The sequence below is a fragment of the Canis aureus genome, chromosome 20 (assembly GCF_053574225.1).
Source record: "Canis aureus isolate CA01 chromosome 20, VMU_Caureus_v.1.0, whole genome shotgun sequence".
Classification (NCBI taxonomy): domain Eukaryota; kingdom Metazoa; phylum Chordata; class Mammalia; order Carnivora; family Canidae; genus Canis; species Canis aureus.
The window spans coordinates 37,257,372-37,270,260 of NC_135630.1; the positions used below are offsets into that span (position 1 = coordinate 37,257,372).

Below are 12,889 nucleotides of genomic sequence, written 5' to 3' on the forward strand. Positions count from 1 at the left end.
TTTGGCCTAAAGTCTCAGCCAGCCCACCTGGTCAGTGTGGCTGGAAGGGGGAGGAAGGGGAAGGAAGGAGGAAGGAAGGCTAGTTCTGTAATCCTTTTCCTCCCCACCAAAGGTATGCTTCAGGCTTGGAAGAGGCAGGCCACCTACCTTGCACCCCAGCAGAGTAGAGGGCGAGCTCAAACACTTCCAGACACCATCTTTAGAAGAAGGAAGTGAGGAAGAGCAATCAGAACAGAGTAAACTATTTCAAGGACCCAGACTACCAAAGACTTAAAGTAACAAATGCAACTTTAATTGATTTCTGGATAAAAACTACTCAGTGCAGGTCAGTAACCATGGCAGCCCCTACTCTGTTGGAGCCATGTCCTGCATGGTCTTCAGGACCTAGGTTAACGGGCTATTTGCATGATTTCATGTCATCTACAGTATTAGAAAAACAAGGCATTAGATCAGTTTAGACAAAATGCACTGCTGGCAGCCAAATCCAGTTGTTATATTCCGTATTTTTTCTTTAGATCTTCTACTTTGTTGACGTAAGCTTTCATGGCATCTTCCTTGGAAGTCCCTGTAAGAGATCAACAGGATTATTTATAGAGGAGCAACATGGTAGAAAAACAGCAGACTTAAAGCCCAGTTTCTCACCTGTCAAGTAGGGTTTCTATTCCCTGCACCTCACAGACTTGGCCAGAATTCAACTTGAAATACTTAAGGAGTTCAGCCCACAGTGGATGCTCCATAAAGCACTGAACCCGTTACTGTGTCCAGCTGTCCTGAGGACTGTCATTGGTCTACTGGCCACATGAGTCTCCTAATCTGAGTGAGTGTCAACCTGAGCCCTGGAAGAAAGGCTGGACAATCCAGACAGGTAGGAAAGCTTAAAAGTGGGGAGCGGCAGTGATTTTACTGGTCCTGTGGACTCTTGTGGTTGGCTCTGACCTCTCTCTCTTCGGGGCTGATTTTCTATCAGAGATTTAAGCTGGTGGTGAAAAAGAAAAGCCAGGAACCCTATTCTCCCTGGAGAGAAGTTGTGAGAAAAGTTTTGAGAACTCTGAGCAAAAGCAGCTGGCTTGTGCAGGAGAAGGAGGCAGATCTTCACTTTTACACTGCAGTCCAAAGGGCACAGACCATGTCCCTCAGAGGCAGTAATACCCAGTTTCCTGGATTCTGCAGTGGAGGAGAGACACTGGGGATCGGAGAGCTTTCTGAAGCACTGCAGAGTGCCTGGACGCTGATGTACGAATGGCCAGTGACAATGGGCAGTCAGATGGGCATTCCTGTTCTAGTTACTTGCAAATCCTAGGAGTGTATTTATTGTATTCTGGCCTTTTTTGAATCCCAGGGTTTTTCATTTGCAGGAAGACAGAGGACTTATTCAGAAACTAGCTAGTGAGAACACAAAAGCTGGCAGGCACTTCAGTGCCAACTTTTGGGTCTTGCTGCCGCAGGTGGCACGTGATGAAGTCGGAGCTGGGATACTTCTTGGCTGCTGTTGCTTAGCATATAATAGCTCCATTCATGGGGCCTACGATGTGCCAGCAGCTTGCCACACATTAGCTCATTCCTTTCCTTTATGTGCCTTTCTGGTTGCAAAGGAGCTGGGGAGGGCTGCTTGAGCTGGGGGGGTGGGGGTGGGGATGGGGTCACTGCCTGGCCTTGTGAAGAAGAGGAAGGTATGGGCAGGAAACCACTCCTTCTTGTGAATACATATAAAGCCCAGGCCAACTATTTCACCCCCACTCCACCCCAGTCTGTTTTTAAGTAACCTGGTCCCCAGCCCCTCCTCTCCAGATGATACCACTGCTCAGAGATGGTGTTCTTGGAGAAGGTAGACATGATATTAGGAGAAAAAGTAGGTGGCCCAGTTTTTTTTCCTACTCTGGCTGGGTCAGGCTGGTTTCTAGCATGTGCCTTCATCTACTCTGTTTTCTCTCCTCATCCCTTACACTCCATAAGGGAGAATATTTTATCCCTGGGCTTCACAGACTAGGGAAATGGATTAGGAACAATAACCTTTCAGCTGATTCCAGGCATCCCACTTGGCCTTGCCTCTGAGATCCAACAGCCCAGGCCGTTCTGAAACAAGAGAAGGAAAAGACATTAGATCTGCTTCAAGGTCTAATGGAGAACATTATTGTTCCCTGGCTCTGTTAAGTGGGTCTAACATAGCGGGTTCTGCCTTCAGAAACCCAGATGTACAGAAATCCAAATTTAAGCTCTAGAGAAAACAGGGAGAAAACTGTTCTCATCACTAGGCAGTCTTTGTCTTAAAAGTTAAATAACACCGGGGATCCCTGGGTGGCTCAGCGGTTTAGCACCTGCCTTTGGCCCAGAGCATGATCCTGGAGTCCCGGGATTGAGTCCCACATCAGGCTCCCAGCATGGAGCCTGCTTCTCCCTCTGCCTCTCTCTCTCTCTCTCTCTATGTCTACCATGAATAAATAAATAAAAATCTTAAAAAAAAAAAAAGTTAAATAACTCCAAAATTTCTCCTTTTAAACAAATACTACAACCTTCATAAGGCTTAAACTTCAAATGCTAAAAAGGGAATACCATAAAGCTTCCCTCCCACCCATGCTCTCAGCCACCCAATTTCTCTCCTTCAGTTGTTACTGCTATCAGTTTTCTGGTGACTCTTTCTGTGAACAGTCTGTTCATATCCTGGCCCCATTTTTCTACCAAATTGTTAGTCTAATTCTTGTTAATTTGTGGGCGTCCCCTCACCCCGCCCCAAAGGCAAAGTATTCTTTAGGTTATATCATGATTTTATGCTTCCAGACCTGTCATCAGCGGCACCTGGGAACATACTCACTACTTCCCTGCTGACCTATTTTACTGCCATGCTGAGAAAAAAAGGCAAGAGGAGCAATCTCAGTGCCTGAGGCCTGGACCACGGTGTCTGAGAAACATCAAGACTCCCCAGGTGCTTTCAGAGAAGCATTCCCAGGGATGCTTGAAAAGGCACCTACAGAGTCATCATGTAGGAAGAGTGAGCACACTCCAACCGCCCTTTTTGTGATGATGGAAATATGCACATTTGCACTAATTCAGGGTCACTGGCCACTTGTGGCACTTGATATGTGGCTTGTACAACTGAGGACTGAGCTCTGGATTTTACTTAACTATTTTCAATTTAAATTTAGATAGCCACACGTAGTAGTGACTATATTGGACAGTGCAGCCCTAGAATGAGCTGATGCCTTCCCAGTCAGGAAGCGACAGATTTCCCGAAGCCAGTCCACATACTCATCATGTAAAAGCAGGGCAGAGGCCAGTGTCTGGGAAAATCTTGTTTGGCAGAAAAGCATCTCAGCCCCTCTGGTCACCCTCACTTCATAGGAGACCTAATGGCCTCCTCCTCCTTAGGAGAATATAGAGTTTATAAACCCAACATAGAACTCACCCTTGCCCCAAAGCCTCTCTCAGCTAAGCCCTTTCTGGTAACTTTGATTTGGCACTGCTCATAATCCTTAGCTCTGGGCACCATTTCCTGCTTCCAGATGGCTGGCAGGCACCCACATGCTCCATCCACTGCCCACCCCAAGTATAGTGGAATTGGCCATACTCACCCTCCTCCTGAACAGAGGAGTGGAGTGACCTCCTTCTAGGCTGCCACGGCCACTGCCTCTGAGTCCCTGCATAGATTGCATCATGCTGTTGCCTCAGTACACACCTGAGCTTCAGGCATTTAGGAGGCAGAATAAAAACTGTCCAAAGCAGGAAAGACTGTATTCAGAATACGGTAGTCTAAACTACGCATCAAAATCTGCACCAAGAGTTTTCAATATGGAAGAAACAGTCAGGAGGAACCATGGTCAGCAAAAACGCTTCTGATCTGCCACAGGAAGCCAGCTGCTTCTCTGCTCCTGATATCTGAACTTGGCCCAGCTGCCAAGTGCTCTGATTTTGATCCTGCCTATCTGGGGTGGAAGTAGTATGGTTCAACAGAGCTGCTACTTGCTGCTACAACAGAGCTGCTACAAAGCTCTGTCTAGTAACAGAGCTGCTACAGAGTTGACAGCTTGGACCACATCTCTTCCAGGCTGGGGTCTCTGCTTCCTCCCAAGCTGATAGAAAATGCTGGTGGTAACTGGTAAAGCCCTTCCAAAACTAGGATTTGAATTCTGGTACCTGAGCCACCAAGAACAGTGCAGGGTCTATGAGCCCCATTCAGGAACATGATCTTTGGGGGAGGACCCCATGGGCCATTACCATGTCCCACGTGAAGAGTCGGACTCTGGGTGGTTTTGAGTGTGCAGTCCCCACAGATTAAGAGTACTAGCACTCATCAAGGCTGCTGAGCCTGCTTTGATGAGTAGGGGCCTTCCCAAGCTCATCTCAGCATACCTGTGTTTATGTCACCTACAGTTGCTTGTTTGTAGTGGCTGTAGATGTACAACATCTCATCATCTGCTGGCTTGGTCTTGAGGTGCTTAACATCCTCGGCAGCTTTGTCAAACTCAGCCTAAACATGAGGGAGAGGAGAGGGCTAAATAGAGCTCAGTAACGGGGAGAGACGCGTTGGAAAGGCAGCGCTCCTGCCATGCCCGTGAGGAAAAGCAGGGTCTTATCTTCCCAACAGGGCAGGCAGAAAGACCCAGCAGAACGAGGAGGGGCAGCACATCGGTTCACTCGTTTGATGGACAATAGGTACTGGACGCTCTCACCGCACCATGTGCCAGGTGCTAGGAACGCAGTGGTGAAGGAAGCATGTACTTCCCTGAAAAAACCAGCGTGGTCACTGCCTGACCACTCCTGGGTCAGGCCGGGGTCCCCAGAAAGCCCTGCTGTGTGGATAGGGCTAGCACGGCGGGTTCGAATCGGGTGAGAAGGGCACGGGCCTGAGGGCGGCGGTGTCAGCAGCCCCCGGGACTGGGCGCTCAGCGCTGACCTCTATCCCACTGTTGGGACTGGAGGGAGGTGGGACGAATCGGAGGTCAGGCCTCACAACTCCATCTCCGAAAAGCGGCTGTACTGGAAGAAGGGAAAAGGCCTCTGGGTTATCTGTCCCCAAGCCCTCCCCTTCCTGCCCGCTGCACGCTGAGCCCCTACGTGCCCTGACCTCCAAGCGGTCAGCCGGGACTTCCTTACTTCTCCGCTCCGCATGGCGTCCCTCCTGCTGCCCTGACCTCCCGGATGGAGAACTTCGTCCCCTCGCTCCTTCAGTCCACGGAGCCCTGCGACCTATCGTCTTTCCACCTAGGACCCTCCCCTCCGACCCCTGACCCGGCTTCCCCGCCGAGTCCGCCCCCCGGCAACTTGGCAGCAGCTGCGGGTGCGCAGCGGCGTCCGCGTCCCTAAGTTCCGCTCCCCGGGCCCCGTGCAGGGAGTCGGAGCTGGGCGGGGGCCAGCAGGCGCGGCGGGGCCGGGGGGCGGAGAGCCCGCGGAGCCGTGCCCGGGGGTGCCTCGTCCCCCGCGGCCCCCGGGCGAGGCAAGCCCTCTACCTGAGACATGCTGGCGGGTCGCGAGCCCTCGGGACGGCGGGCGGGGCGGCGAAGAGCAGGAAGCGGCGGCGCAGCGCTCGGCTGGCAGGGCCTTTAGAGGCGCAGCCGCAGGCGGCTCCCGGGCGGCTCCCGGGCCGGCGCCGAGCAGCCAATCAGCAGCCAGCTCCGGCCGGGGGGCGTGCCCAGCGCCGCCGCGCCGCCCGACTCGCCCCAACCCACGTGGGTTTGCTCGCTCGCGCGCTCGCAGTGCGGAGCCGAACGGGACGCCGGGAGCAGGTGGGGGGCGGGGAGGCCGGGCGCCGGGTGGGCGGGGGCCGGAGGGGCCGGAGGGCCGGAGCCGGGTCGGGGGCCGGGGGCTGGTCGGGGGCCGGGGGCCGGGGAGGGCCGGGGGCGGGGTGGAGCGGGCGGCGGCCGAAGGGCAGAGACTTCTACGGGTCTCGTGTCTCCCGGAAGTCGCGCCTCCGGACGGGTCGCCCCGCGGGCCCGGGGAGGGTCCGGAGATGCCCCGGGGCGGCGCCTGCGGCCTGCGCGGTCGGGGGATGCGGGAACCGAGGCCTGCTCCGCCCGAGCTTGGGGCGCGCTGCGACCGGCCCCGCGCGTTTGATCGTGAATTGCTCTACCGGGTGCCGTAGAGCCCGTGCCCCTGTCTTGTCTTAGCAAACGTGACCTGGAGCCGGTTCCCAGCAAGTCTCTGTTGAGCGAGTGGCTCTCCTTCGTTCGTAAATGTTTACTGAGCTCTTTGCTGCCGGACTTGCCCTCGTTTAGACCGTGAGGTCACAGCAGTTAAGGAAACCTACATTCCTGCCACTTATGTTGGGGACGAGAGTGAAATAAGTAGAAAGATTGTTAGGGGGTTAGGGAGTTGGAAGTTTACAGTTTTCCACGGGAGGTGGAGGGTTAAGGGAAGACAACACTTGGGAAAAAAAAAAAAACAAAACCCTCGAGGAGGGGAAGGAGGGTTCCAGGCAGAAAATAAGGGTAGAAGTGTGAGCGAGGAGTGGAGTCAAAGGGTAAAAGAGATGAGACCGCGGAGTTAAAGGGGCGCAGGCCGGCTAGACGATGCAGAGCTTGCGCTTTATAGGAACTTTGGGGATTTTGACTTTTATTTTGAGATGGGAAGCCAGAGGCTGGTAGGCACAGAATGATGAGACTGAGGGGAAGCTCATCTTTGCAAAGCTGTCACGGAGGCTGATGTTCTCTATGGGGACAGAAAGAGCAGCACAGGTGGATGCCAGAATTTGAGGTTGATGAGAATTTTCTGGTGGTTCCAGAGCTGGGTGAAGGGAGGAAATGGATGGAAAATTCTCTGGAGGTCATTCCTCCAATTTGCATCAAGAGGACTAGACTATAAATCCTCTTCCCCTCCCCTCATTTACAGTGACAGGTGTTTAGAAAGAAAGGCCTGGCGGAAGCTTTCAGATACAGCTTCCTAACTAGTGGTAGTCCAGCCTTTATAAAATGGGAAGAAGCGGAGATGCAGTAGCAGACAGCAGATCTGGAGGCTTCAGTCTGTGAATAATTTTGGTAGAGAAAGCAAAGCCAAACAAGTATCAACAAAAAGTTTGGAGTTAAATTTGGGGAGATTACATTTAAATCTTAAGGAATGTAGCCGCCCCCCCCTTCCCCCCCCCTCCCCCCCCGCAAAGTGACAATTCAAAGCTGTTCTTTTCCCCCTCTGAGGTACAGATGAAATCTGGATTCTTTTTTTGTTCCATCATTTAGTGCTTACAGATTTCTTGATGGAAATTCAGATTATTGTCTGTGTGGGTCAGATGTATAGTCAAATGTACCTTAAAGTCCATAGGTTTTAACATTAGGTTATTGTGTTTAGCACACTTGAGAAGATTAGGTAACTCCAACAATGTACTTTATATTCCTCAAATATTGGTTGATGTGATGTAGTTTTGTCTGGACACCGCAGAAAGCAAGGCTAGTGTTTTAACTTGGCAATCGCCGGTTTAAGTGGAGTTGATTTGTTGCTTACTTGTTTGGAATATACTCCACTTTCCTAAAAACAACACCACCAACAACAAACCCATAACCAATTTTCCACATGGTGTTTCTGTGCTGGGGTGAGTCCACAAAAGTTCCTTAATGCAACTTAAGTATGTAGCTAGTAAGGATTGTGGGTCCCAGGGAGCAGGGTGCTAAGTGATTTTCCTTGCTTGCATGGGGCTCATCTTAGGCCAGGTTTTATTTTTTTTATTTTTTAATTTAATTTTATTATTATTTTTTTTAGGCCAGGTTTTGAAATAGCTGAGCATATTCTTCAGCCCACGTCCTGCTTCCTTCCCTCATTCCTCAGGGACTCATTTTGGGTAATTTCCAAATGCTCCCTTAAGGCCTCCATTTACTGCTTCTATTCTAGGCAATTGGAATGACATTTGGCTTTTAAAATAAAGAGATGATAATAAGCCAGCGTCTTGAGATTTATTTTCTAAAGTAAATTTTAGAGCATATTGAGGGCTCAATAAATTATGAATTTTTTAAAAAGATTTATTTATTTATTCATGATAGAGAGAGAGAGAGAGGCAGAGACACAGGAGGAGGGAGAAGCAGGCTCCATGCTGGTAGCCCGACGTGAGACTCGATCCCGGGACTCCAGGATTGCACCCTGGGCCAAAGGCAGGCACTAAACCGCTGAGCCACCCAGGGATCCCCTAAATTATGAATTTTTATTCCTACATTTCCATAGCATTGGAAAGGAAATTGCTCTTCACATCCCCAGAAAATGCAGGTTCCTCAGCTATGTTTATATCCTTGCTAGCAATTAGCACACTTTGCAATAATTTTATTTATAATCATTTTTATTCATTTATTCTTCTGTCTGATCTTTCTCCCCTATATGAGCAGGGAAAATAGGGATCACCTTGTATTGGTCAGTACTCTGTCTCAAAGTCCCTGGAACTCCTTAGGCACTGAGCAAATAGCAGGTGATGAATAGAGTTCTTTGCTTTCTCTGAAATGTAGTCATTCTGATTAGCCATGAACTTGGAAACTAAGTTTATTAGAACTGAGGGCAGCCTAGTTGGCTCAGCGGTTTAGCGCTGCCTTCAGCCCAGGGCGGGATCCTGGAGACCCGGGATCAAGTCCCATGTCAGGCTCCCTGCATGGAGCCTGCTTCGTCCTCTGCCTGTGTTTCTGCCTCTCTCTCTCTCTCTCTCTCTCTGTCTCTCATGAATAAATGAATAAAATCTAAAAAAAAAAACTGAATGTGCAACTATAGGCTATGGTAAATAGTCTTTAGCCTATTTTAGTAGATGAATTCTGGTGCAAAGACCATGTAATCTCTTTGTGTCACTCCCAGCTGGAAACAGAACACCTGAAATATTAAGGGAAGATGGGGAACCTGATGAGCCCCTATGCAGCCTAATTACTGTCCCCATTCATAGAGATGCTCTTGTCATTGTTGCAACCTGTCCTCACATCCTTGGGATGCCTATTTCAACTACTCACAGCTACTGGGTCTCATTGTAAAGCTAGATGGGCAAAGTATGTTAACAAGTGAAAGCTGTTCATGCCCAGTGGGTGTGAATAGTAGTTTAATATTAAGTTTCTTGATATAAGCTAAACCTCTAATTTCTAAAAGCAACCTAATCATTAAAAAAAAAAGGACTACAGTTACAGTAAAGCTTTACTAGAAGGCAAGGGCTGGAGTACTCACAAATGATGAATTACATCCATTTGGTATTTATTTTCACTTCTTGAAATGTGATTCCTGAGGCAAGACTCAAGCAAAGGTGGGAGGAAATTAGTATGTTTTAAAGGAAAGGAAGCACTTGGAAATACTTCTGGGGTAGGAGGTGGGCAGAGTTGGGGGCGTTTGTTTTGTGAAGGCAGAGTGAGGTAAGAGCTGAGATGGGATGAGAATGCAGCTTGGCTTTTCTCTCCTTTCCCTCTTTTTATTATTTTCCCCCATTTTCTCTTCCTCTGTCTCTTTAACTTTTCTGATGGCATAACTCCTTTTCTGGGGGCCAGGCATCTGCACATCTTAACCAGCCCTTACCCTCTGCCGTTCTTTTGTTCCTTTTGGGTGTTTATATTGGGAGGGCTTGTAGCAAGCTGGGTGTGAGTTAAGCGTGTGTGTGACTTATTTGTGTATAAGCCACTCCTTTCCTGAGTCCTGTTTCTGTCCAGTTAACGTGGTTTGAGCTGAGCTGAGACTTGGAGACCAGGGCTTAGGAGCAGGGGGTTGTGGTGGAGAAGTGTCCTATTCTAGCTGGGAGTAGAGGAGAGAAGACTTACTTAAACTTAAGTAAACATAAACGCTGCTGAGACTCCTGTATCTTGTTTAGAAATACTTAGGATTATGGATAGGAGTAATGAAGCATCTTAGGAAGATATCTTGAGTTCAGTACTGTAGTTCTTATTCAACCTCATTAGAAGTATAAACTCTTCTACATCTACATTTTCATTTTGCCTGTTTCCCTAGCTCCTACTTGCACATGACAGACCCTTGATTAATGCGTTGAAACTAGGTTGTCAGGTGAATTTTCTATTAAGCTTTTTTTTTTTTTTTTTTAAGATTTTATTTATTTATTCACAAGAGACACACAGAAAGAGGCAGAGACACAGGCAGAGGGAAAAGCAGGCACCCTGGGGAGAACCTGATGGCAGAACTCAATCTCAGGACCCCAGGACCACGCCCTGAGCTGACGGCAGGAGCTTAGCCACTGAGCAACCCAGGAGCCCCTCCAGTGAGCTTTTTTATTGCCTTTCAACAAGAAAATTAGAAATATTAAAATCTGATGACAGGTATTTTGGCCGATAATACTTTTGGAGATAATGCCATTTTTAAAAACATTATTTTGAGATAATGCACTAAAAACAAACAAAAACAAACAAACAAACGTGGATCCCTGGGTGGCTCAGCAGTTTAGCACCCGCCTTCTGACCAGGACGTGATCCTGGAGTCCCGGGATTGAGTCCCATGTCGGGCTCCCTGCGTGGAGCCTGCTTCTCCCTCTGCCTGTGTCTCTGCCTCTCTCTCTCTGTGTCTCTTATGAATAAATAAATAAAATCTTTAAAAAAAAAAAAGAGCTTTTGCAGCTTTATTACTGGTTACATAAACTTGGCCATTATTATGTGGAAGCAAATGGAAAAAAAGTCAAGTAAATACTTGTTTTTCATAGCAGTTCTCAATAAAAATGTTTATATGATGTCTATAAACAGCATCACTTTGATTATAGTGGATGTAGCGTTGTGATAAATTGTTTAATGGGGGGAAAAGCTTTTTATTATTATATTAACTGTGGGTTTGTTATATATGGCCTTTATTGTGTCTCCCCACTTCATTGAGAGTTTTTGTTATAAAGAGATGTTGAATTTTGTTAAATGCTTTTCCTACATCTATCAAGATGATCATGATTTTTATCTTTCAATTTGTGGATTTGCTTTATCACATTGATTGATTTGTATAAACTCTTCAAAGTGAGTTAAAGAGACAGAGGAAGAGAAAATGGGGAAAAATAATGTTAAACTATCCTTGCATGCCTAAAATAAATCCCACTTGATTGTGTGTATGGTCTTTTAAGGTATTGTTGAATTGGGTTTGTTAATATTTTGCTTGGGATTTTTGCATGATGCGTGTTCATCAAGGATATTGACCTGTAATTTTCCTTTTTTGTAGTATCTATCTGGTTTTGTTATCATAGCAATGCTGAATTTCATTAAGTGATTTTAGAAATATGTCATCCTTTTCAATTTTTTGGAATAATTTGCAAAGGGTGGGTACTAACTCTTCCTTAAATGTTGGTAGAATTCATCTGTGAAGTGATCTGTTTGAGAATTTTTGGTTTTTTGAGAGTTTTAAAGTTACTCGTTCAATTTCATTACATATAATCAGTTTATTCATATTTTCTATTTCTTTGTGAGTCAGCCTTGGAAGGTTGTATGTTTCTTAGAATTTATCCATTTCTTCTAGGTTTTCCAATTTGTTGGCATATAATTGTTCAAAGTACTCTCTTTGATCCTTTGTATTTCTTTTTTATTTTTTTAAAAGATTTTATTTATTTATTCAGGAGAGATGCAGAGAGAGAGAGGCAGAGACACAAGCAGAGGGAGAAGCAGGCTCCTCACAGGAAGCCTGATGTGGGACTTGATCCTGGAACCCCTGGGATGATGCCCTGAGCCGATGGCAGATGCTCAATTGCTGAGCCTCCCAGGTGTCCCAATCCTTTGTATTTCTGTGTTATCAGTTGTAAGTTCTCTTTCATTTCTGAATTTATTTGGATCCTTTCTTTGTTTTGTTTTTTTTGGGTGAATTAGTCTCACTAAAAGCTTGATTTTGTTTATCTTTTCAAATAACCCGCTTTTAGTTTTGTTCATCTTTTTCTTTTTTTGTTGCTATTTTTAAATTCTGCTCTGATTTTTATTTTTCTACTGAATTTGGACTTTGTTTCTTCTTTTTCTAGTTCTCTTCAGTTTAGACTGTTTGTTTGGGATTTTTCTTCTTTATTGATATAGGCCTGCATTGCTATGAAGTTCCCTTTTAGAACTGCCTTTGCTGCATCCCATAGATTTTGGAAAATTATGTTACCATTTTCATTTGTTTCAGGTATCTTTTGATTTCCTTGTTTGACTTATTGGTTATTTAGTCTCCATGTGTTTGTGTTTTTTCCAATTTTCTTATAATTGATTTTTAGTTTCATACCGTTGTGGTCAGAAAAGATTCTTGATAGGATTTTCTTTTTTTTTTTTTTTTAAAGATTTTATTTATTTGAGAGAGAGAGAACAGAGTGAAAGCTAGAGTTTGAGTGGTGGGGAGGAGCAGAGGGAGAGGGAGAAGCAGCCCCCCCCCCCGCCCCCCCCCCCCCCCCCACTGCTGAGCAGGGAGGCCAATGTGGGACTCTATCCCGGAACTCTGAGATCATGACCTGAGCCGAAGGAAGACACTTAACCTACTGAGCCACCCCAGGCATCCCTGGGTTTTCATCTTCTTGAATTTATTGTGACTTATTTTATAGGTCAACATGTGATCTATCCTAGAGAATGTTTCATATGCACTTGAAAAGAACGTATTCTCTGCCTTTGGATGAAATGGTATATCTGTATAGTCCATCTGGCCTAATGTGTTGTTTAAGGCCAATGTTTTCTGATTGATTTTTCTCTTTGGATGATATATTCATTAATGTAAGTAGGGTATTAAAGTCTCCTACTATTATGGTATTATTATCAATTTCTCCCTTTGTTAATATTTGCTTTATATGTTTAGGGGCTCCTATGTTGGGCCCATAAATATTTATGAATGTTATATCCTATGTTGAACTGACCCCTTCATCATTATGTAATATTCCTCTTTGTCTTTTGTTACATTTTTTGTTTTAAATTCTCTTTTGTCTGATATGTGTATTGCTACTCCAGCTTTTCATTTCCATTTACATGGACTATCTTCTTCTATTCCTTCACTTTCATTCTGTGTGTCTTTGAAACTGATGTGAGTCTCTTGT

At 46.3% G+C, this 12,889-nt stretch overlaps 2 protein-coding genes across 10 annotated transcripts in view; one reads left to right on the plus strand and one right to left on the minus strand.

The window, feature by feature from the left end:
• Positions 1-270: 270 nt before the first annotated feature.
• DBI (diazepam binding inhibitor, acyl-CoA binding protein) lies at positions 271-5,600 on the minus strand. 4 transcript variants are annotated; one of them, XM_077861413.1, is made up of 4 exons: positions 5,442-5,600; positions 4,345-4,462; positions 2,011-2,073; positions 271-565 (listed from the first exon to the last, which is right to left on the minus strand). In XM_077861413.1, exons 1-4 carry the CDS (start codon positions 5,448-5,450, stop codon positions 492-494), a joined length of 264 nt encoding a protein of 87 aa, XP_077717539.1. In that variant the 5' UTR covers positions 5,451-5,600; the 3' UTR covers positions 271-491. The 4 variants fall into 4 exon arrangements, with proteins under 4 accessions (XP_077717539.1, XP_077717538.1, XP_077717541.1 ...); XM_077861412.1 differs by lacking the exon at positions 5,442-5,600 and adding an exon at positions 5,089-5,233; XM_077861415.1 differs by lacking the exon at positions 5,442-5,600 and adding an exon at positions 5,060-5,188.
• The window catches only part of C20H2orf76 (chromosome 20 C2orf76 homolog), a 54,946-nt gene continuing 47,643 nt past the window's right edge, over positions 5,587-12,889 (plus strand). For 3 of the 6 annotated variants that reach the window (XR_013359082.1, XM_077861405.1, XM_077861411.1), the window contains exon 1: positions 5,588-5,717. The gene's annotated coding sequence lies outside the window, so the exon portion shown is untranslated. Of the gene's footprint in view, positions 5,718-12,889 lie in introns of all 6 variants that reach the window. The other 3 variants (XM_077861410.1, XM_077861409.1, XM_077861406.1) reach the window with 3 other exon arrangements.

What these genes read in the sequence shown, in the direction of transcription:
- DBI (XM_077861412.1), bottom strand. An exon ending in TGTAGGTGACATAAACACAG is followed by an intron (nt 2,074 to 4,344) that starts GTATGCTGAGAT and finishes CTCTTGTTTCAG; the next exon opens with AACGGCCTGGGCTGTTGGAT. An exon ending in TGCCTGGAATCAGCTGAAAG is followed by an intron (nt 566 to 2,010) that starts GTTATTGTTCCT and finishes GATCTCTTACAG; the next exon opens with GGACTTCCAAGGAAGATGCC.